The 22,300-nt window shown below is 39.5% G+C and overlaps 1 protein-coding gene across 16 annotated transcripts in view; it reads left to right on the forward strand.

The window, feature by feature from the left end:
* Window positions 1-4,996: 4,996 nt before the first annotated feature.
* The window catches only part of LOC126106362 (zinc finger protein 501-like), a 246,656-nt gene continuing 229,352 nt past the window's right edge, over window positions 4,997-22,300 (forward strand). For 5 of the 16 annotated variants that reach the window (XM_049912623.1, XM_049912617.1, XM_049912616.1 and 2 more), the window contains exon 1: window positions 4,997-5,560. In XM_049912623.1, coding sequence (XP_049768580.1) covers window positions 5,558-5,560 — 3 coding nt within the window. In that variant the 5' untranslated portion in view covers window positions 4,997-5,557. The remainder of the gene's footprint in view (window positions 5,561-22,300) is intronic. The other 11 variants (XR_007523337.1, XM_049912622.1, XM_049912619.1 and 8 more) reach the window with 10 other exon arrangements.

The raw sequence follows: 22,300 nt of genomic DNA on the forward strand, positions 1-22,300 counted from the left end.
ATGTTAGATATGCAGTTTCTTCATCAAGGCAGTGCAGAAATTACATAAATGGGATAACATTTGTTGTTAACCACATAAAACCACAGTTTGTGCTCGGCTCTTTGTAAATTTAGTCACACTCACTTTCATCGAATGATTTTAACAATATTATGGCAATATATGGAAAATGATTTTTACTGACATAACACATTGAATAAATAAGAAATATTGAACCTGCCAATATGACCCATCTGTTTTGATACATGGTGCCTTCGAAGAATAATGTCCCAGTAAAGATCATTACCTTAACCCTTTAGTGACCAAATTATTTCCAGCAGTTGTAGACTTTTTTATGAACACTTTATTGGGCTAAGAACCCATTCACAATATCGTAGTTTAAATCTTGAAAGTGGGAGTTTAGCCTACAAGTATAAAAAAAATTAGTGGGAACTATTATTTCCACCGAACTCTGGAGTAACTTCACTTGCTAATTTAAAAAATGTAAATCCCTTATTTTTTATCACAAAAAAACATGTTAAACATTACATTTATATTTGTATTAGTTCATATTGTCCTTTCAGTTCACTAAGGTGATGCACAGTGGAACTTACAAGGGAATGGTCAGACTTGTCATGCCGAAACATGTATTGCTTTTTTTAGCACTGTTATTTAACTGTGCAAAAGGTCAGTGTGCAAAATTGTAGCTTCTGACATGAACTGGAAGTCACCTAAAAAAATCACGAACATGGATGTGTTTTCTGTTTGGCGCTTGCAGTGACGGCTGGGCACCCCTGGAAATGGCGAGTCGCGAGCGTTATGCGCATGGTCGGGAAGTGCGGCCGTCTTATCGCGGCGTTCACTAAAGAGGAATATGGCTGCACGATTTTGGTGGAAAGGGGAAACGAATATTCGTTTCTGTGGCATGCACGTCCTTTTAATTTCTGGTACGTATTTCGAAACATACCATCCGGAAACTGGTTAGAGATGTAAAAGATGTTCTGTACTTGTTTATCTATACTCCGCAAGCCACTTTACGGTGAACATTCAATCTCCCCTCACAGGTGATGGCGAACCCTGTAAATGTTTTGTTGCTTGCCATGAAGATATACCACAGACGCCAAATGAATCAATCAACAGAAAACACGCGGAAGACTATGTCTTGTGCGACATGGTTGTTAAACTTCTAGACGAGCATGTAAATGGCGCAGACATGTGGCTAGAAACAACTGAAACACTCGATATTGCAGACTGTGAATCTACAGAAGGCAAAGACACCGACGAAAGTTGCACTCATGAAGACTCTTCGAGTGATAGTGCCACGTACTATCATCAATTATCTCCGAAAGTAACACCAGCAACTACAATTACCTTATCAGACAAAGAAAAATCGGTGACGTATTGGTTGAACAAAAGTGGTAAGAAACGCCTACGTGTCAGTACTGTTCAAAATAAGTATCGCTTTGTCCGTTCTGAACGTGAATTGTATAGATGGAAAAAGGAAGTCGCTGGACGACGTAAGAGTCGACTGGAAATTGCTACGGAGATATTTGCGCGACTTTTTGAGCTATTTACCGATGCCAGACAACAGTCATTTAGTGTCAGCGATACAACTTTGCGTGATTGGGCGTTAGAGATTGCCAACGCGATAGGCGCTAAAGAATTTACAGCTTCTCAAAGTTGGATTAGTCGCTTCAAAAGATCACATAAAAGTGTGGCAAGAAAAATAACAAAATTTGTATCGAGAAACAGGTCGGAAAATGAAGTGACACAAATCGAAATGATAGAAGCTTTTCTTACGAATGCAAAAAATAAGATCGCTAGTTTTAGTGAATCGTACGTGTACAATGCAGATCAGTCAGGTTTTCAAAAAGAAATGCGTGCAAAAAGAACACTGTCATTCAAAGGGGAAAAACATATTGAGGCGATTGCGCAGTCCACGACTGCCCTCACCCATTCATACACTATAATGCCCATAATTAGTCTGGATGGTTCATTGCTGCCTAAACTATATGTGTGTCTTCAAGAACCAACTGGACGTTTTGGACCACGTGTCAAAAGAACAATGTTCTCCGCAAACAATCTTGTGGTAGACACATCGAAGTCTTGAAAAATGGGAAATTAAAACGTTACACTTCTCATGCGTCATGCATTTCTTCCGTTCTGTGGGAACAAATCTCTTCTCCTTCTAGATTCGTGGTCAGGTCATAAAAGGTCTGAATCATTAAAAGCTGTATTTCGAGTCCACCCTGACAAGGAAGTAGAGATATTTCAGATTCCACCCGACACGACGAACGTAATTCAACCTTTAGACAGAGAATTTTTCCGTCAGTGGAAGGCCTTTTACAGAAAACTAACAGAGAAAATTATTGAGTGCAGATCACTGCAATTTACTGTCTATCACCGTGACAATATTCTCAAGCTGCAATCAATAGTACATTATCAATTTTCCTCCCCACGGTTTCAGAATTTGATTAAATATGCATGGCACTTCACGAAATATACTGATACTAGGCCTGATTCATTCCTAACACGAGCCCAGTTTTGTCTACGGACATCTAACAACGTCTGTGATTCGCAGGGCTGCCATATGTCGTCTTCGCTTGTATGTTCTTGGTGCACAAAAAACCTATGTTTTGAACAATGTATCCATATTTCGCATTTTTGCGGTGATTACAAGAAATAAAATTTGGACGTGTTCTAAACCGTATATTTATTTGTGTCTATTTCATAGCTATTTGGAAAGAATGTTGTAGATAACATATCAGCCGTATTTGTCAACGAATGTTTAATTATCATACGATCGCTTTCACTGGGGGAATTAGCTTTCTCACTGTTGTGGCAAGAGAGCGGAGCGTAGCTAACGCCACCTTGTCCATAGATGGCGTTGGTATAACGTAGCGAGAGGTCAGGGTTGTACAAGAGGCAGTTATAAGCGCGGAAACCATGCGACAATAATGTCTTACTTCATAAAATTGTTTACAGACTTCCAGGTCATGTCAGCAGCTAAAATTCTGCATACAGACTTCTTGCAATGTTAACTCACAGTGGTAAAAAAAGCAACACAGGCTTCGACATGACAAGTCTGACCATTCCCTTGTTAGAGAAGCATGGTGCTACACACAAAGGTACACAACCGTTGCTACACATTACTTTTGTTCTCTTTTCTTTGTTCTTGGTGATACATTGGCGGTATCTTCTGTTTCTTGTAACTTTTGTAGGCAAATGAGATCCAACTTCCTCCAGACGAACTTCATCTGGTACTCCAGACATGCCTCTTTTTGGTGTTTGAAAATGAACGGGCCTTCCTCTTTGATTACGACTTGAGAAGCCAGAGATATATCTATCCACCCCTCCCATTATTTTATTATACTCTGCCACAGCCAATGGGCAGAATACTTCACTTCTGCTTCGATCTTTGTTCCTTCTCAAAATAGTTGTAATGTGTGTGGGATTGTGGTAATTTGATAGTATACGCTGCTGCAACGCATGACCTGACAGCAAATTCGAATTCTCCCTTGCTAAATCTAGGATTTTTTCAGCATATCAGGCAAATCCTTCCTGTTTGAACGAACAGTTCCATTGCTATAAAGTCCACAAGACTGTGTAACTCTTCCGTTATTCGTACTGTTGTAAAATAATTGTCAAATGCTACCAGTCATTGTCTTTGTTAGAGTAAGCACAACTTCTTCACGCAAAGTAAATTCAGATGTATCATTTGTAGCTCTTTTTCCAGTGTAGATGTCGAAGTTTATGATACACCACACTTTATATCCATACTTCATTGGTTTCATTGGCATATGTTGTTTGAGTGCTGACCATCCATTCAAGGCCGCCATACATTCGTCAACTGCTAAAGCACACACTTTACAAAGATTATTTGATATTGCACTGATGACAGGTCGAATTTTGTGTAACTTGCCATAACCTGGTTTTCCTTTTTTGACAGACATGCTGTTGTCATTGCAATGCAGGTTCTCAACATTTTTTTTGTATCAAAGCTTTGTTGTGACTGATGAGATAGCAGTTACTCCAAGAATAGGATCACTGCTCCAATAATTTCCGAGTTGTGGAAGCTGATGAACACCCATCAAAATAAGCATTCCTAAAAAAAGCTTTTAGCTCAGGAACAGCAATGTCCTGCCAGCTGGAAGGTACTTCAATTGTTTTCTTCCCTAACTTCACAACACGCCTTTCCTGGCGTGCATATAAGCTTGCCCGATTGTAAATATGAAGCAACAACTCTTCTGTAAATATAGACTCGAAATATTTTACTTCTTTATCAGACTTTGAGAAATATGCAATATTTTCTGCGCTTTCTTCTGATTCCAGTGGAAGATTTTCAAAATAAGAAATATTCTCATTCCACATTTTATCTGGGGTTGAATCAGATGGACTTGCCTGACAAGGAGACATGTTTCCAATTCCACTTGTGTCTATTGTCAAACTGAAACAGTTGTCTTCATTTGAAACAATAATGTTATTACCATTTTCGTTCAAAATCTGTGAAGTATTTGGTGACTCAAAATCGTCATCACAGTCAGCATCGATATCTGAATCTTCTACATCTTCTGGAAAAAGCGTAAAAAATTCTGAAAACCTCTTCTGGCGTCAGTCCAGGCATTCTAAACAATAAGAAACGAACAATAACTACGATGCCGATTGGGCAGCCATATGCATTGCACTTCACACAAGTTCAGTGGGAAAAATAGTTCCCACTAACTTACCTTGTAATATTTACGGTATTTTCAGTCAAATACAGCAAATAATACGAATACTATCTCCCTTGTAAATATAAAAGTAGATAAATACAACACAAATCACTTCATACGCAAAGGGAATACACACTATACAAAAAACGCTGTAGAGTTCGAAACAGTGCCTCGTTTCCACGCGGGAACTGCGCTTCTGCATTGATTGACTAACAAGGTTAACATACAACCGCTTTCGCACACCCGTTGACAATCTACATGTAGTTAGCATACTCTAACAGAGATGGCAGCAGAAGTGGGAACATGGATGACGGATTACCACTGAACTTACAAGCGGTTTCTTTGATCAAATATACAGCGAGGCCCTAGATTTGATCAAATATTGGACGACATTTGACAAAGTCCCTATTACACTATCAAATATCTTTGACAAAGATATTGGACAAAGATATTGGACAAAGAAATTTGATAGTGTAATACCGGCCTAACCTCTTAACATTATCACGGCCATTGATATGTCTTTGTTTTTCATCGAATATTCTGCAGGTCTACCATCATGTCACCAATTCTGCATGATATAATGGAATCCAATACTATTTCTTATCATTGAAAAGTTGCATAGAAACTGTGTATAAATACAATAATTATTTCTTAAAATGCACATAATTTGCGAAAGAATATAGCAATGCGTCTTCAGTGCAGCTATTACTCTACAGTTCACTGGTAATACGCCGTTGGCAACTCCATCGTACTGTCCGATTAAACTTGAAGTTTACACTATGTCAGCTGTTGCTTATGTTAAGAAATTCACAGATGGAATTTTTGAATAAAGGCTCCTGATTTCCATTTCATAAGAATTCGTTCTGAACATGGTGAGTATATGTTGATAACTGTGGAATGAGAGTGTGCAATCTTTATAGTGGGAATGACCTGAAAATTACATTTTTCGGCTCGATTGCATGAAAAATCAGGCAAATTGTAGAAAGCTCTTAACAGTTTTAATTACAGTTAATTTAATAGACTAACGTATCCATAACATGGGACGTGCAAGTTACATAACAATAATAGTAATAATCCAACGTGATCCATATGAAAATAGCTGTCGGAATTCAGTGTTAAGACGTAAGGCTCTTTTTACATTATCCCTGGATATGTGCAATCATAGGACTTTATATATTAATTAGCCGACTGCCCGGTTACGTATTTCTCGTTTCTTATTTTAGATCTGAGAAGAAATGAAATCCTATCTGTAGTGCGAAAACAAACTTCGTTTCAGTTGCAGTAAGCTTGAGATGGAAACGTAGCAAGAGCGATTGAACTGCTGCTGCTGCTGCTGCTGCTGCGGAAGGTGGCGGTGCGAATGAACTTGTTTATTTACATTTTGTGTAATCCACACCAAGCGAATCAAAGGGTCCCACAAAACCACCTGCAAACTGAATGAATTTTTGCACAGTTGCATCTTGTAGAATAAAACAAAACATTTACTGAACCAAAGGAGATATTTGGATCAAATGCGAAACTGTGCTCAACACACTTTTTTGATGTTAGGGCTGTGTTCACTATTTTCGAGCTACAAAAGGTCAAAGTTGGGAACAGTTGGCTGTGACAATTTTTCAACCGTTTTGTGACCGCAATAGTTTATCGACAAAGATTACTGAGTGCCATTTGGTAGATCTACAGAGAAGTTGCCTATTTCTACCAAACTTTGCCTTGCTGTTGTTTGTATTCTAACAGTTATTGATGTATAAACATGCCATTAATTTGTATAATATTTTTGCATATTCTCATGCCAAATTGCTGAATTTATTTCTTAAGAAAGAACAGTCGTTTCTCTACTGGAGGAAAGGTTTTGTTACTTTTGGAGACACTATGGATAAGGTTAAAGGTATAAGCTTGGAAATACCCCCGTCAGACATTCCTAAACCATTCTTTAATTCCATGATTTACAGCTCGTACAAAAAGTTCTATTACTGTTAGTCTGAACAGCACACTTAACACCAATATCAAACAAAGCTAAAACCTAAGTTTTTGTACCAGAGAGAACCCTTTCCAGTCTTTCTGCCAGACATTGCTTATGTAACTATGTGTGTTTAGGCATGCTATCTTGTCTGACCATTCTTGTTGAAATAACGATTCAGGAACTAGCCTGTGGTACTGACAAACATTTTGGAGTAAATGTTAACATTTGCAAATCTCTCTATTAACAACTGTATTACGAAACACAGTGTTTTTCACTTCAGCTCATTCGGTGGGTTGACATAATCCAAACAGCATCATCAAACCTGATTATTACATTTTTAAGATGAACTCACTAATTCTGATTATGGATCTGCATCAACTGTAGAATATTACAGAACTAATGAAAATTTTTGTCAGACAATGACTTGAACATGGATTCTTTGTTTGTCACAATCAGTCACCTTGATCAGTATTTCACACCATGGCAAGGCAATGACAAGCGAAAACAGTGTTTTACCCTGTAGTGGAATCACAGTAATGTAGTCCAAGCATAGGGGATTGGAGACACCAGAATTGGGATTTGAGCCGCTCCTGGAGGTGTGCTCAGATAGCCGAAGTTGTTAAGGTGGCTGCTCATGACATGTGGGAAATCCAGGTTCAAGAGCCAATCTATCACAAATTTTCATTTGTTCAGAAATATTCTGCAGGTGATGCAGTACCATCTTTGTGAATGCATTCTTAACTGAATGCAGCTGTTGATGGGGAGTGCAGTTCTCAGGCATTGCATTGCAGTATTAGAATTTTGCTGAAAAACTATGTTTTGTTTGAACCCATCAGAATCTGTGATCTACCCACAAATTTCATTTTGTACTTTGTAAATCTTGATCTTAATGTAGCTTTGCGAATGTTAGTTTGAGACTTTGTGTCAGTTTTTGAGGAGAGTGGCTAAGACTGTGAAAAGTAGAACTGACTCTCTCCGCAATTTCCATTTGTTCATTCCATTCCCAGCTAAAGCCTCTGAGGATGGTAGTGTAGTGGCAAATTTCTTGCAGACCTCATTCTGACACATTGTGCACAATTTTTTTTTTTGTGTTCTTAATTCAGCTGCTCTTATCAAAAACACCATTTAATGACACTTTTTTGTCTTCCCCCCTCCCTCTTCTAACGGATTGTGATTATACATTTGCAAGGAATCAAACCAAGTGAGAAGCTGTGCTTCATATTAGAAGCAGGTCATTGAATCTGTTTCGTGATCGTAACCAGAGCATGTTTGTGCAGTCTTTGTTGACCGTATTGGAATGCGTTCAGTGCGTTTTTACAGCACTGGGTAACTGACAAAAGAAAAGTTGTGTTTTTATTGCTGGCTTGACAACCAAGTTAGCAACAAAAGACAAAAATGTGCTTAATTTATTTATTGGTTATAATTAAAATCAACACACTCATCAATAGGTGATTTGTACAAATGTACTTCTCAAGTGCTAGACCCCCCCCCCCACCTCCCCCCCTCCCCCTCCACACACACACACTTGCTAACATGGCTTGTGTTTTTAACTGCTGATGGCAGCGACCAGACCAGATTGTGATAAAAATTGTAACACAGCATACGTTAGAATAGAAAAGAATCTTTGTCACATGACGTGTTATGTAGAATCATTTGATTGAAATATTGGTGACTCATCGGTGAATAATTCTAGGCATACCTAAGTACACCTTAAAATGACATACATTAAAACACAGCATATGGATGCTCCTAGAAGCACATTGCAACATAAAAAGATAATTACATGTTAAATTTCTTCCTGTTTCTTAAAATTTGCAACGTGGTTTAAAATCTTTCCTTTTTAAATATTTTTCATGTTTGTTGCTCTAGTTTAAAAACATGGACATACTTCGTAAGAGCACATACTTCCATAAAAGTAGTATATATTTATACATCTAGATATTTGGATACATAGTTTACCGATACATAGTTTATAAGTACGGACACATATAGAAAGAATATATACCTCCATTAAAAGGGAACATAAGCATGCACATAGAATGTAATGTAGAGAGAGAGAGAGAGAGAGAGAGAGAAACAAAACAAATGTAATATCTCCTACTTGTCTTCCTTATTTATAAAATCATCCACACTGTATTAGCATTTCCTTTTTAGCTAAGCTTCAAAGCCCTGTAATATGTAGTATTTTCAGATAATGTTATTCTGGGGCAAGATAACATGTAATTTTGTTTGTTCCTTGTATAATAAGCACATGTACATGAATCTTCCTCAAAAAGATGTGGATTTTTTAACTCAACTCAGAGAAGTGTTTCAAGCTGGTCGCTGTGGCCGAGCGGTTCTAGACACTTCACTCCGGAACCGTGCTGCTGCTACGGCCGCAGGTTCGAATCCTGCCTTGGGCATGGATGTTTGTGATGTCCTTAGGTTAGTTAGGTTTAAGTAGTCCTAAGTTCTAGGGGACTGATAACCTCAGATGGTAAGTCCCATAGTGCTCAGAGCCATTTGAACCGTTTTGAAGTGTTTCATATATAAACATAGAAGGAACTGTCAGTAAGTCAAGGCTTGCAAATAAAGGTGTGCATGATTGTCTGTTGTTTGTTCCAGTCGTAGCTGTGATAATTTTTTCCTGTAGCTTGAACACTCTGAGGAGGCTTCCTTTTTCGAGTCCCCAAAAAATTATGTCATATCTTACAACTGATACAAAATATGCATGATACACAATTTTCCTAACAGCTAAGTCAGTTACTTTATTTACAACCCTTATTGCATAAACAAAACTATTTAACTGCTTCAGTAAGCAATCCACATGATCAGTCCATGACAAGTTTTTATTTATGGTCACTCCCAGAAATTTAACAGATTCTGCAGTTATCAGTTCTCTGCCTTCATAGTAATGGGCCCCTGGGGCACACCTGCATGTATTTCCTTCCAACTAGAGCAAGCTTTCTCACCCTGATGTTGTATAGCAACCTTCTGTTATCTGTTTGTAAGATGAGATGTGAACCAACTTAAAGATTTTTCATGGAAGCCGTATGAAGATAATTTGAGGAGCATCTGATTGTGGTTTACCATATCAAATGCCTTACTGAGGTCACAGAAAATATCGGATATGCTCTCCTTGTTGTCGAGGCATTTGCTTATTTTAGTGATCAGTTCATTAATGGCGTGCACAGTGCTTCGGCTCTCCGTAAATCCATACTAATTATTAAGAATAATGTTATTTTTATTGTTATATTTTTCTAATTGGTTACACACTACTCGCTCAGATATATTAGAAATAATTGGTAGTACTGAAACTGGGTGAAAATTTCCTACCTCCTCTTGTCTGCCTTTTTGTAGATAAGTTGAACTTCTGCATACTTCAGCCTGTTCGGAAAGCAGCCCTCATCAAATGATTAATTTATTATGTAACAGAGTTGGGGTGCAATATTATCACATCCTGCATTTGTTATTTTTCTTGGAAAACAAAATAGCGTTTTTGTTACAAATATCTTCTTTGGATTACAGACCGTTTCAATTTTAAGTCATCTTAAGTGTGGCCAAAACTATCGTAGAGCTTGCATTACTTTTTTAGCCCTCCAGTGAAAATGTCCTAAAATCATGAGTTTTTGCATCGTGAACTCAAATTTTGTACAGTTTAAGTTGTTGTATGTTGTTGTTGTGGTCTTCAGTCCTGAGACTGGTTTGATGCAGCTCTCTATGCTGATCTATCCTGTGCAAGCTCCTTCATCTCCCAGTACCTACTGCAGCCTACATCCTTCTGAATATGCTTAGTGTATTCATCTCTTGGTCTCCCTCTACGATTTTTACCCTCCACGCTGTCCTCCAATACTAAATTGGTGATCCCTTGATGCCTCAGAACATGTCCTACCAACCGATCCCTTCTTCTGGTCAAGTTGTGCCACAAACTTCTCTTCTCCCCAATCCTATTCAATACTTACTCATTAGTTATGTGATCTACCCATTTAATCTTCAGCATTCTTCTGTAGCACCACATTTCAAAAGCTTCTATTCTCTTCTTGTCCAAACTACTTATCGTCCATGTTTCACTTCCATACATGGCTATATTCCATACAAATACTTTCAAAAATGACTTCCTGACACTTAAATCTATACTTGATGTTAACAAATTTCTCTTCTTCAGAAACGCTTTCCTTGCCATTGCCAGTCTACATTTTATATCCTCTCTACTTCGACCATCATCAGTTATTTTGCTCCTTTACTACTTTAAGTGTCTCATTTCCTAATCTAATTCCCTCAGCATCACCCGACTTAATTAGACTACATTCCATTATCCTTGTTTTGCTTTTGTTGATGTTCATCTTATATCCTCCTTTCAAGACACTGTCCATTCCATTCAACTGCTCTTCCAAGTCCTTTGCTGTCTCAGACAGAATTACAATGTCATCGGCGAACCTCAAAGTTTTTATTTCTTCTCCCTGGATTTTAATACCTACTCCAAACTTTTCTTTTGTTTCCTTTACTGCTTGCTCAATATACATATTGAATAACATTGGGGAGAGACTACAACCTTGTCTCACTCCCTTCCCAACGACTGCTTCCCTTTCATGCCCCTCGACTCTTATAACTGTCATCTGGTTTCTGTTCTATAGTGAATATATAAAAAATTTGACAGAAATTGGAGATAGTGACTTGAGGATGAGTTCTAAAATTGATCCAATTGACATGAAATTACCCTGCTGTTAAAGGAGTAAATTTGTTAATTATCCTTCATGTTTATATGCAGACTGAAGTGATGTATGAAAATTTATACCAAGGTCAGGATTCAAAACCAGGTCTCCATTCCCATTTTTGTTTGATGCTGGGTCTCCATTCCCATTTTTGTTCGATGCTGAGATGCTGTTCCAGCACAGCTGGAGAGACTCTGAAAGGCTATTCGTGTTTAGGAGGAATACCAAGTGGGCTGAGGCATGAATGGGAATTTGGGTTGAGGAGAGACGTGTATAGGGTAGTCCATGCAATTACTCAAACCCACTGTGCCTCGGTGGCAGAGTGGTTAGCACTACTGCCTAATGAACGAGCGACCAGTGTTTGCATCCCAGCCTTGGTACTAATTTTCATTTATTGCCTCAATTTGGGTGTAGATGTTTGAGACTTGAAAAGGTCTCTGGAACCAAATATTTTCATTTGATATTATGTATTCACATGCAGACAAAAAAATTTTGTGGGTGGTTTTCAGATGTACATTGAAAATTTTACGTAAATTTATTGCAAAGAAAACGGAACATGCAATAATATTATAACTAATCCATGTAAAGTAATACAAAATGTGAACATGTTTCTGTTACTGTGACAGTCATATTATGTTCTTCATAAGTCTAGTTTAGTTAGTTTCTGGATGTTCTGTGAATCATATACATGGCAACTCACAGTGGTGTTAACTTGTTAGTTGGTTTAGAAATAAGATACATTTTGTCTATGAAAACATGGCTATGTTCTGGCCATTCACGTAACAAGGTTTTTGAAATCGTAATGTGCAAAAAAATTTTGATGAAAGTAACAGAGCCACATAATTCTATCTAATCAACAATTCACCTATCTGTTTTTATAACTATCGTTGTCTGCCAGCAACTTTAATTCACAAGAGATGTGGTCAGATATTTTTATAGTGGATACTTTGCTATCTTTTAGCAAGAGTAAGATTATGCTGTGGATAGTGAAGGCTATTTTAATTCATAGTGTTATATTTGTGAACACAACTATTTTAACATTGTACACGATTCTTCACAGAGAGACTCCAAGAGAAAGTAATTATATTGTATGGCTGTCATTCGGTTGCAGACTGAAGTGCACATGTGGTGGTGGCAATCGTTGCATTGCATGCTGATGTTGGCAGTTCACGGACCCTTTATTTATTTATTTATTTTCTTTTATTATTTTTTTTAGCAAATCAGATTGTAGTATATGGTAACCAAAGAAATACTGAATCTAAGATTAATTTTGGGAGAAGATATGAATTAATTACATTTGCCTTTGATTCTGAGAATGCCAGAATAATTTTTGCTGAACTGGTTTTTATCAATTTAAAGCTGCTGACTGACTGTGGTATTTCTTTGTTGATCGGGAAAAACTATTGTGCTGATAAATTGACCTGTACTGTAGCCTGAAGCTTAGGTTAGGTTGGAATGCGATGGTTTGTTTCTCACTTGGCGAGTGAAAAAAAAAAAAAAAAAAAAAAAACTAGATGTGATGACAGACTGACCTCTAGTGTAGCCCGAGAATTAGTTAGATTGGAATGTGATAATTTCCTTGTGAATTGGTGAAGCCTGCGAATCTCAATACGCAAATATGATTGCCATAATAGACTGATGTGTAGTGTAGCTGGAGGTATACATTTGTGAGTGTAAAAATATATTTGTATGTCCTGTTTCTGTATTTACGAAACATTCCAGCAATTGGGCTACATTCTAAGCTAATAGAACGAAGTACCTGCTAACTTTATTTATGAACCATAGGAAATTACAAATGAGAATCTCATTGGCTGACTCCTATCTCTGATTTGTGATTCATTGTGTTGACTTCCCATATTTTGTCACACAAACAGTTACCAGCAGCAGCATGCAATGGAAAAACCAATGACACCGTCAGTGCACTTGTACCTAGGTTGCCTAATTCTTTTTATGTAGTAGCTTACATGGTTTCCAGATATATTTATACAAATTAATCTAGAAGTAATTACCATAATTATCAGTTTGAGTAGATTTGTTCTAGTCATAGTTTGTTTTTAGTATACTTCACAGAATTAGTGAGTGGTTGTTGATTCTGTCTGTTGGTGTATAACTTGAGTTGTTCCACATCAGTTAGAGCTCTCCTTCTTCATGGGATTTATGGAACACAATGTTGAATAAATAAGATGAATGAAAGAATATCATTGCAACACATTTCTGCTAATGAATTCTTTGTATCTTTGTGGAAGTACCCCAGAAAATTATTCCGTATTACATCAGTCAATGGAAGTATGCAATGTAAGCTAATTTTCTAATGCTTCCATCACCAAAATCAGCTATTAATCATAGAGCAAATGTTGCTGAGCTACTGGCCATTAAAATTGCTACACCAAGAAGAAATGCAGATGATAAACGGGTAATCATTGGACAAATATATTATACTAGAACTGGCATGTGATTACATTTTCACGCAATTTGGGTGTATAGATCCTGAGAAATCAGTACCCAGAACAACCACCTCTGGCCATAATAACGGCCTTGATAGGCCTGGGCATTGAGTCAAACAGAGCTTGGATGGCATGTACAGGTGCAGCTGCCCATGCAGCTTCAACACAATACCACAATTCATCAAGAGTAGTGACTGGCGTATTGTGACGAGCCAGTTGCTCGGCCACCATTGACCAGACGTTTTCAATTGGTGAGACACCTGGAGAATGTGCTGGCCAAGGCAGCAGTCAAACATTTTCTGTTTCCAGAAAGGCCCGTACAGGACCTGCAACATGCAGTTGTGCATTATCCTGCTGAATTGTAGGGTTTCACAGGGATCGAATGAAGGGTAGAGCCACGGGTCGTAACACATCTGAAATGTAACATCCACTGTTCAAAGTGCTCTCAATGCGAACAAGAGGTGACCAAGATGTGTAACCAATGACACCCAATACCATCACGCCAGATGATACACTGGTATGGCGATGACGAATACACGCTTCCAATGTGCGTTCACCGCGATGTCGCCAAACACGGATGCCTCCATCATGATGCTGTAAACAGAATGATGTTTTGCCATTTGTGCACCCAGGTTCGTCGTTGAGTACACCACCGCAGGCGCTCCTGTCTGTGATGCAGCGTCAAGGGTAACCACAGCCATGGTCTCCGAGCTGATAGCCCATGCTGCTGCAGACGTCATCAAATGTTTCGTGCAGATGGTTGTTGTCTTGCAAACATCCCCATCTGTTGACTCAGGGATCGAGACATGGCTGCTCGATCTGTTACAGCCATGTGGATAAGATGCCTATCATCTCGACTGCTAGTGATACGAGGCCATTGGGATCCAGCACGGCATTCCGTATTACCCTCCTGAACCCACCGATTCCATATTCTGCTAACAGTCATTGGATCTTGACCAACGCGAGCAGCAATGTTGCGATACGATAAACCGCTATCGCGATAGGCTGTAATCCGACCTTTATCAAAGTCGGAAATGTGATGGTACACATTTCTCCTCTTTACGCGAGACATCACAACAACGTTTCACCAGGCAACGCTGGTTAACTGCTGTTTGTGTATGAGAAATCGGTTGGAAACTTTCCTCATGTCAGCACATTGTAGTTGTCGCCACCGTCGCAAACCTTGTGTGAATGCTCTGAAAAGCTAATCATTTGCATATCACAGCATCTTCTTCCTGTCGGTTAAATTTCGCGTCTGTAGCACGTCATCTTTGTGGTGTAGCAGTTTTAATGGCCAGTAGTGTATAATGCATCACTAACTCAAGGAATTTTTCCAGAGAGACTGAAATATGCCATTGTTAGCCCCACTTTAAGAAAGGTGGTTAGAGATATGTCAATAACTACCATCCTGTTCCACTGCTGACATCATTCTCCAACATTATTGAGAAAATGATGTATTCTAGAACAGTCTCTCACCTTAGCAACAATAGTATCCTTATCAAATCACGGTTTGGGTTTCAGAAGGGGTTCTCTACTGGGAATGCCATTTACACATCTGCTCACCAGATTTTACAAGCATTAAGTAATAAAATAGTGCCAGTTGGTATTTTTTGCGATCTCTCTAACGCATCGACTGTGTGAATCACAATATTCTCTTAAGATAAACTGACCAATAATGTCATATCTAACCAAAAGAATGCTGAAAGTTGTTCTTAGTAATTCATGCACTGTAATCCTAGAACATATTCTGACTGTGGAGAAATGATGTATGGTGTTCCCCGAAGTTCAGCCGTAGGTCCACTACTGTTCCTCATATATGTAAATGATCTTCCGTCTAGTATACAACAGGCAAAATTGGCTAGTTTTGCAGAGAACACTAGAATTACTATCACTCCATTCATATGTGCAGAAACAGAAGAAATGGCAAAGAAAGTTCTTAAAACTATTATTGATTAGTTTTCTGCGAATGGTCTCACTCCCCAGTTTTAAAAAGGCGCAACATATTCAATTCTGCACACCTGGAGGTACCGCACCAAGGTTAAGTGTAATACATGGTGAGGAAATAATAATTAGAGTGGAAACTTCAAAATTCTTAGATGTCCATATTGACAAGAATTTAAATTGGGTGAAACCACATTTTGTAATTCCTAAAACAAATTAATACAGTGTAAATATTAGGGAGAGCTAAATGGGTAAGTTGACATATTTTGCATATTTTCATTCAGGAACATCACATGGAATAATGTTCTGCGGTAACTCATCTTTAAGAAAGTAAGTCTACAGTGAGAAAAAAACATGTTGTAAGAATAATATGTAGTGCTCACCCACAATCGGCTTGTAGGCATCTGTTTGAGGAGTTGGACATTGACTAATGCTTCACAATATACACACATCAAATAAAGTTTTGCATCACCTCAGTTCCAATAGTTTCAGAACCTGTACAGAGAAATGGAATAGAGGTCAACATAAACATCGTTTGTGCCCTTTTTATTGCTCATGAAAACCACACGTTGTATGTTGTACCACCATACAGTGAGACCTTCAGAGATGGTAGTCCAGATTGCTGTACACACTGGTACCTCTAATACCCAGTAGCACGTCTTCTTGCATTGATGCATGCCTGTATTCGTCATGGCATACTATCCACAAGTTCATCAAGGTCCTGTTGGTCCAGATTGTCCCACTTCTCAACAGTGATCCGGCGTAGATCCCTCAGAGTGGTTGATGGGTCACATCGTTCATAGACAGCCCTTTTCAGTATATCCCAGGCATGTTCAATAGTGTCCACATTAGGAGAACATGCTGGCCACTCTAGTTGTTATCCTGAAGGAAGTCATTCACAGATGGGCACGATGGGGGCATGAATTGTTGTCCATGAAGATGAGTGCCTCACCAATATGCTGCTAGTATTGTTGCACTATCAGTTGGAAGTTGGCATTCACGTATCGTACAGCCATTACGGTGCCTACCGGGACAACCAGCAGTGGACATCGGCCCCACATAATGCCACCCCAAAGCAGCAGGGAACCTGCATCTTGCTGCACTTGCTGGACAGTGTGTCTAAGGCATTCAGCGAGACCGGGTTGCCTCCAAACACGTCTCCAATGATAGTCTGGTTGAAGGCATATGCGGCACTCATTGGTGAATAGAACGTGATGCCATTCCTGAGCGGTCCATTCGGCATGTTGTTGGGACCATCTGTACCACACTGCGTGGTGTTGTGGTTGCGGTTGCAAAGATGTACCTCACCCCAGACGTCGGGAGTAGAGTTGCGCATCATGCAGTCTATTGCACACAGTTTTGAGTCGTAACATGACGTCCTGTGGCTGCACGAAAAGTATTATTCAACATGGTGGCGTTGCTGTCAGGGTTTCTCCGAGCCATAATCCATAGGTAGCGGTCATCCGCTGCAGTAATAGCCCTTGGGTGACCTAAGTGAGGCATGTCATCAACAGTTCCCATATCTCTGTATGTCCTACATGTCCGAACAACATCACTTTTGTTCAGTCAGAGACGCCTGGACACTTCCGTTGTTGAGAGCCCTTCCTGGTACAAAGTAACAATGCGGATGCGATCGAACTGCGGTATTGAACCCTAGGCATGGTTGAACTACAGACAAAACGAGCCGTGTACCTCCTTCCTGGTGGAATGACTGGAACTGATCGGCTGTCAGACCCCCTCCATCTAATAGGCGCTGCTCATGCATGGTTGTTTACAACTTTGGGCAGGTTTAATGACATCTCTGAACAGTGAAAGAGACTGTGTCTGAGATACAATATCCAAGTCAACGTCTGTTCTCAGGAGTTCTGAGAACCGGGATGAAGCAGAACTTTTTTTTGATGTTTACTATTAAAAACAGTCTTGATCACGATTTATTTATCAAGGTGGCCGGTTTCGACCACTACTGTGGTCATCTTCAGACCATTGAGTAGGAACCTCTTTCTGTTGTAGTGATTCTCCAACAGAAAGAGGTTCCTACTCAATGGTCTGAAGATGACCACAGTAGTGGTCGAAACCGGTCACCTTGATAAATAAATTGTGATCAAGACTGTTTTTAATAGTAAATATTTGTAAGACATTGATCACTGCCTTTCCCGTAATGATGTGTGTACTTATTCCCTCATGAAGTTTGTTGTAAACACCTGGAAGAAAGGATATGCTAGTTCTGCAAGGTTCGTAGAAGAGCTTCTGTGAGAAGTTTGGAAGGTAGTAGACAAGGTACTGGCAGAATTGAAGCTGTGAGGACGGGTCGTGAGTTGTGTTTAGGTAGAGCACTTGTCCATGAAAGGCAAAGGTCCCGAGTTCAAGTCTCAGTCCAGCACACAGTTTTAATCTGTCGGGAAGTTTCACGGTTTAAATTTTTGGGCAAAGCCAGAAGTCACATGATGCTAAATCTTTTGAGTGGCAGATGACAGATGTGGACAGACAGGAACACTTTCCAGCCAAAAACTTGCAAATCAGCTGGTCTCTTTCTCCATACACTATTTCATAAACATTGCAATACGCCCTTGTAAAATTCGGTGTTTTCAATTCGCCTCGGTATGAACTCCGATTACACTGTCCTGTCAATGTCGAAAAGAATTTTCATCTCCAGTAATGGTTTTGGACAGAATGAATGTGGTCCTTCAACTGTGTGCAAACTGACACAAGACTTTCCTTCTGTTCATCACTCAAAAGTCTGGGAACAAATTTCGTGCTCACGCATCTTATTTGCAAATTATCAGTTAAAATGCTTTGCACGGACTTGTATGAGATGATTAGTTCTTTGGTAAGCTCTCGAATAGTTATTCACCTGTTTGAATGAACAATTTTGCCACTTTTTTCACATTTTCTTCTGTTTTTGCCGTTAAAGGGCGTCCTGAACATAGCTCATCTTCTACCGACTCATTTCTGCTTTTAAATTGCTCTTATTACTTGCAAATAGTCTTCGGAGTTATGTGAGTATCGCCATACACCAATGTTAACATTTTATGAGTTTCTTTGGTACTTTTTTGCAACTTGAAGCAGAACTTAATGTTCATGTATGATTACATTAATTTATTTAGTTTTATTTATTCTTCATAATTACAGCCTATTGTCTGAAAAGCTAAAATAGGCCATGCAGATCACATTTCCTTGGATAGTAATAAATTTATTTATAAACTATTTATTTCTAATACTGAATTTACTTCTACTGCTGCTACAAAACTACAGTAAAACCCTTAACCATACTACTGCTACAAAACTACAGTAAAACCTTTAACCAATGTTAGTAATACTAGGGTAAACCCTACAGGATCTATTCTCTGTTTGTTCAATTTTTTTTATGCATCTTAGATGGTTGTTTCTGCTACTGAATCTGCCCTCATACTACCCGGTCAGCAGCCACTGTCTGCTGGATTCATTGGGTGTCGGGCAGCAGGTCAGCAGCGCTTCCACTTTAGCGAGCAACTGCACTCGTCATTGTTATGTCTTAAAGTCCATACTTCCACGATCAGTTGCACCAGTGCAATGTAGATTCTTTGGACGCTATCTCATTCAGTGGTTGCCGTCCTCAGTTATCTTGTCTCTATCTGCAGAGTATGTTGCCCAGCCTGGATGTCAGGATGCTGACTTACAGTCGAATGCCTCGTGAAGTCTTTCTTGGCCTTTCTTTATGCTGCGGCTACAGTATCGTCCGAGCTGCACCAGATCGACTCACTCCTTAGTGCTGCTTTGCGAACCGACATCCTTAATACCTGACACAGTAAACGCAACTTCACTCTGTCGTCTCTGGCCGCTAACTGTCAAGTTGGAACATGTTCTGACTTGCTGTTCCCTGTCTCAACGCATCATCTGTAACTTGGATGTTGCACGACTCAATGGCTATCGGAGAAAGTACACTGAATGGTTGTAGCATCAGCAGTTGCTGTTAAAAAATTCATTTGCCATATTTTTTGATCACACATTATATATAGCTAACTGTGAACTTCACAAATGCCACCCTTCGTCACAGTGAATCTGCACCACCTAGCAGTCTCCTCTCCTGACAACCCTCAACCCCCCCCCCCCCCATCCCCACAGGGCTGTAATATGATTAGTGTCATAGTCATTTGTTTGGCCAACTATTGAGAAGGATTGCAAGACATTACCCACCAGTGGAACAATACGAGGTGTGATCAAAAAGACAGATTTAAAAAAAAAAAATCTTTATTTATTCATCAACATCAACTTTTTCCCTCAGATATAACATACTTGTGCCAGCACTTTTTCAATCTTGGAAACACTTCTGCAACTCACTTTTCGTTTTGGTGTCCAGCTCCTCCAGTCATTCTGTTTTTATCTCATCAATGGTGGCAAAATGATGTCCTTTCATGGTTCTCTTCAGCCTCAGGAATAGCAAGAAGTCGCAGGGGTACATCTCGAGTGAGTATGGTGACCGAGGCAACATAAATGTTTTGTTTTTTGCCAAAAACTCAGGAACAAGTGTTGAGGTCTGAGCATGGACATTATTGTGAGGCAATTTCCACAAGTGGTTTTGGCACAATTCTGGTCATTTTCTTCAGATTGCTTCATGTAGATAGCACATAACTTCGAGGTAGTATTCCTTATTGTTCGTACAACCATAAGGATGCGCTGCCCCATTGTAATCGAAGGAAACGATGAGAAGAACCTTCATATGTGATGAAAATTGTTGAATTTTTTTGGTCTTGGCTGTTCAGGCAGTTTCAGTTGAGAAGACTGGGCCACGGTTCCTACGTCATACTCATATACCCACGTTTTGTCACCTGTTTTAACCTTGTTGACTTCATTCAGCAAATCCTATGTCATGTCTACGCGATGTTGATTCTTCTCAAAATTCAACAGTTTTAGAACAAACTTTGCTGCTACACATTTCGTGCCCAAAGCATCTGAAAAAATTGCTTGGCATGAGCCAGGTGATATGCTGACACCATCAGCAACCTCTCTGATGGTGATTGGGTATTTTCCAGGACTATTTTCTTTTTTTTCTTCGACATTCTCATCAGATACTGGTCTGCCTCGAGGGCGGTCATCATCTTCAATGTTTTCCCAACCCTCTTTGAAATATTTACATCACTCATAAACTCCTGTCTTACGCGTAGCAGATTTACCAAAAGTCACAGTCAACATTTTGAATGTGGTGCACTACTTTATTCCATTTTACAAGCAGAATGTAATGCAAATTCTTTGATCCACCTTTTCAAAAGCAAAAATTCACCAAGCAAAATTCACCAGCAAACATGTATAACCCTTTTGACTGTTAACAACAAACTAAATATTCAAGAAAATGCAAACATATATCAGGAGCATGTGTAGCAACAAGATGGAAAAAAAAGGAAGTTTGGATGTAGAAAGCTCACGAAATTTAAAAAAAAGTTCCATTACTATTTGATAACACCTCGCATAACTTGGCACATTCTGCTCAGTATCTTCATCTCACTGACAGCAGATGAGTAGTATATGAGGTAAGTAAGTAAGACTGTATTTTGTTAAATTAACTGTTGGTGGATTTCTACCCAGTGCACTTGCATGATCCGACTTTGAACCTTTGTGCACATGTGTGAATTTTTTCTCACCTGTCAATAACATTAGATGCTGGCAAGTAGCAGTTCAGTGAGGTAGTGGGTAATGCTCACGCGTTTTTCATTGCAAGGGAAATGACAGAATGACTGGAGAAGTACTACTGCATCAAATTTTGCCAGAAACTGGCCGACAGCCAGGTGGAAACTACTCGGAAGATTCTCACGGCTTTTGGTGATGTTGCTGTGTGCATCACACAGATTAAGGAGTGGTACAACTGGTTTAAAGATGGCTGTACATTTATGAAGAGCAAGCTACGCTCTGGTCAGCCATCAACATACCAAAATGACGAGGTCATTGCCAAAGTGAATGCTGTGGTGATGCGGGACCATCACGTGACTGTCAGAGAAATTGCGGAAGAGGTGGGCATCGGCACATTCCATTGTGACTGAAGATTTGGCCGTGAAGAGAGTGTCCGCGAAATTCGTGCCAACGCTGCTGACAGCGTAGCAAAAGCAACTTTTTGTTGAAGTCTCGCAGGACATATTGGACACCACAAACAGTGACTCCAACTTGTGAACACTATAATCACTGGTGGTGTGGCCTGGGTGTATGGGTACGATTCTGAAACCAAATCCAGTCGTCACAGTGGGAGCATTCCTCATCACCGAGACCAAAGAATCCCTGCCAAGAGTGCGGCAACATCAAAGTGACGGTGACTGCTTTCTTTGATTGCTGCGGTGTGGTACACCACAAATATACACCACAGGGTCAATCAATCACCAAAGAGTACTGTGGGGATGTCCTCTGTTACCTATGTGATGCTGTGCACCACAAGAGACTGGACTTATGATTAACAGGAAATTAGCACCTTCATCATGACAATGCTGAAGCACATTCCTCCCACTTGATTCAGACTTTCTCGGCAAAAAAAAAAAAAAGAGATTCCTGTTCCTTAACGGGCTCCTTAATCTCCTGATTGGTGCCCTGTGACTTCTAGCTATTTCCAAAACTCGA

This window comes from Schistocerca cancellata, chromosome 10, assembly GCF_023864275.1.
Source record: "Schistocerca cancellata isolate TAMUIC-IGC-003103 chromosome 10, iqSchCanc2.1, whole genome shotgun sequence".
Classification (NCBI taxonomy): Eukaryota; Metazoa; Arthropoda; class Insecta; order Orthoptera; family Acrididae; genus Schistocerca; species Schistocerca cancellata.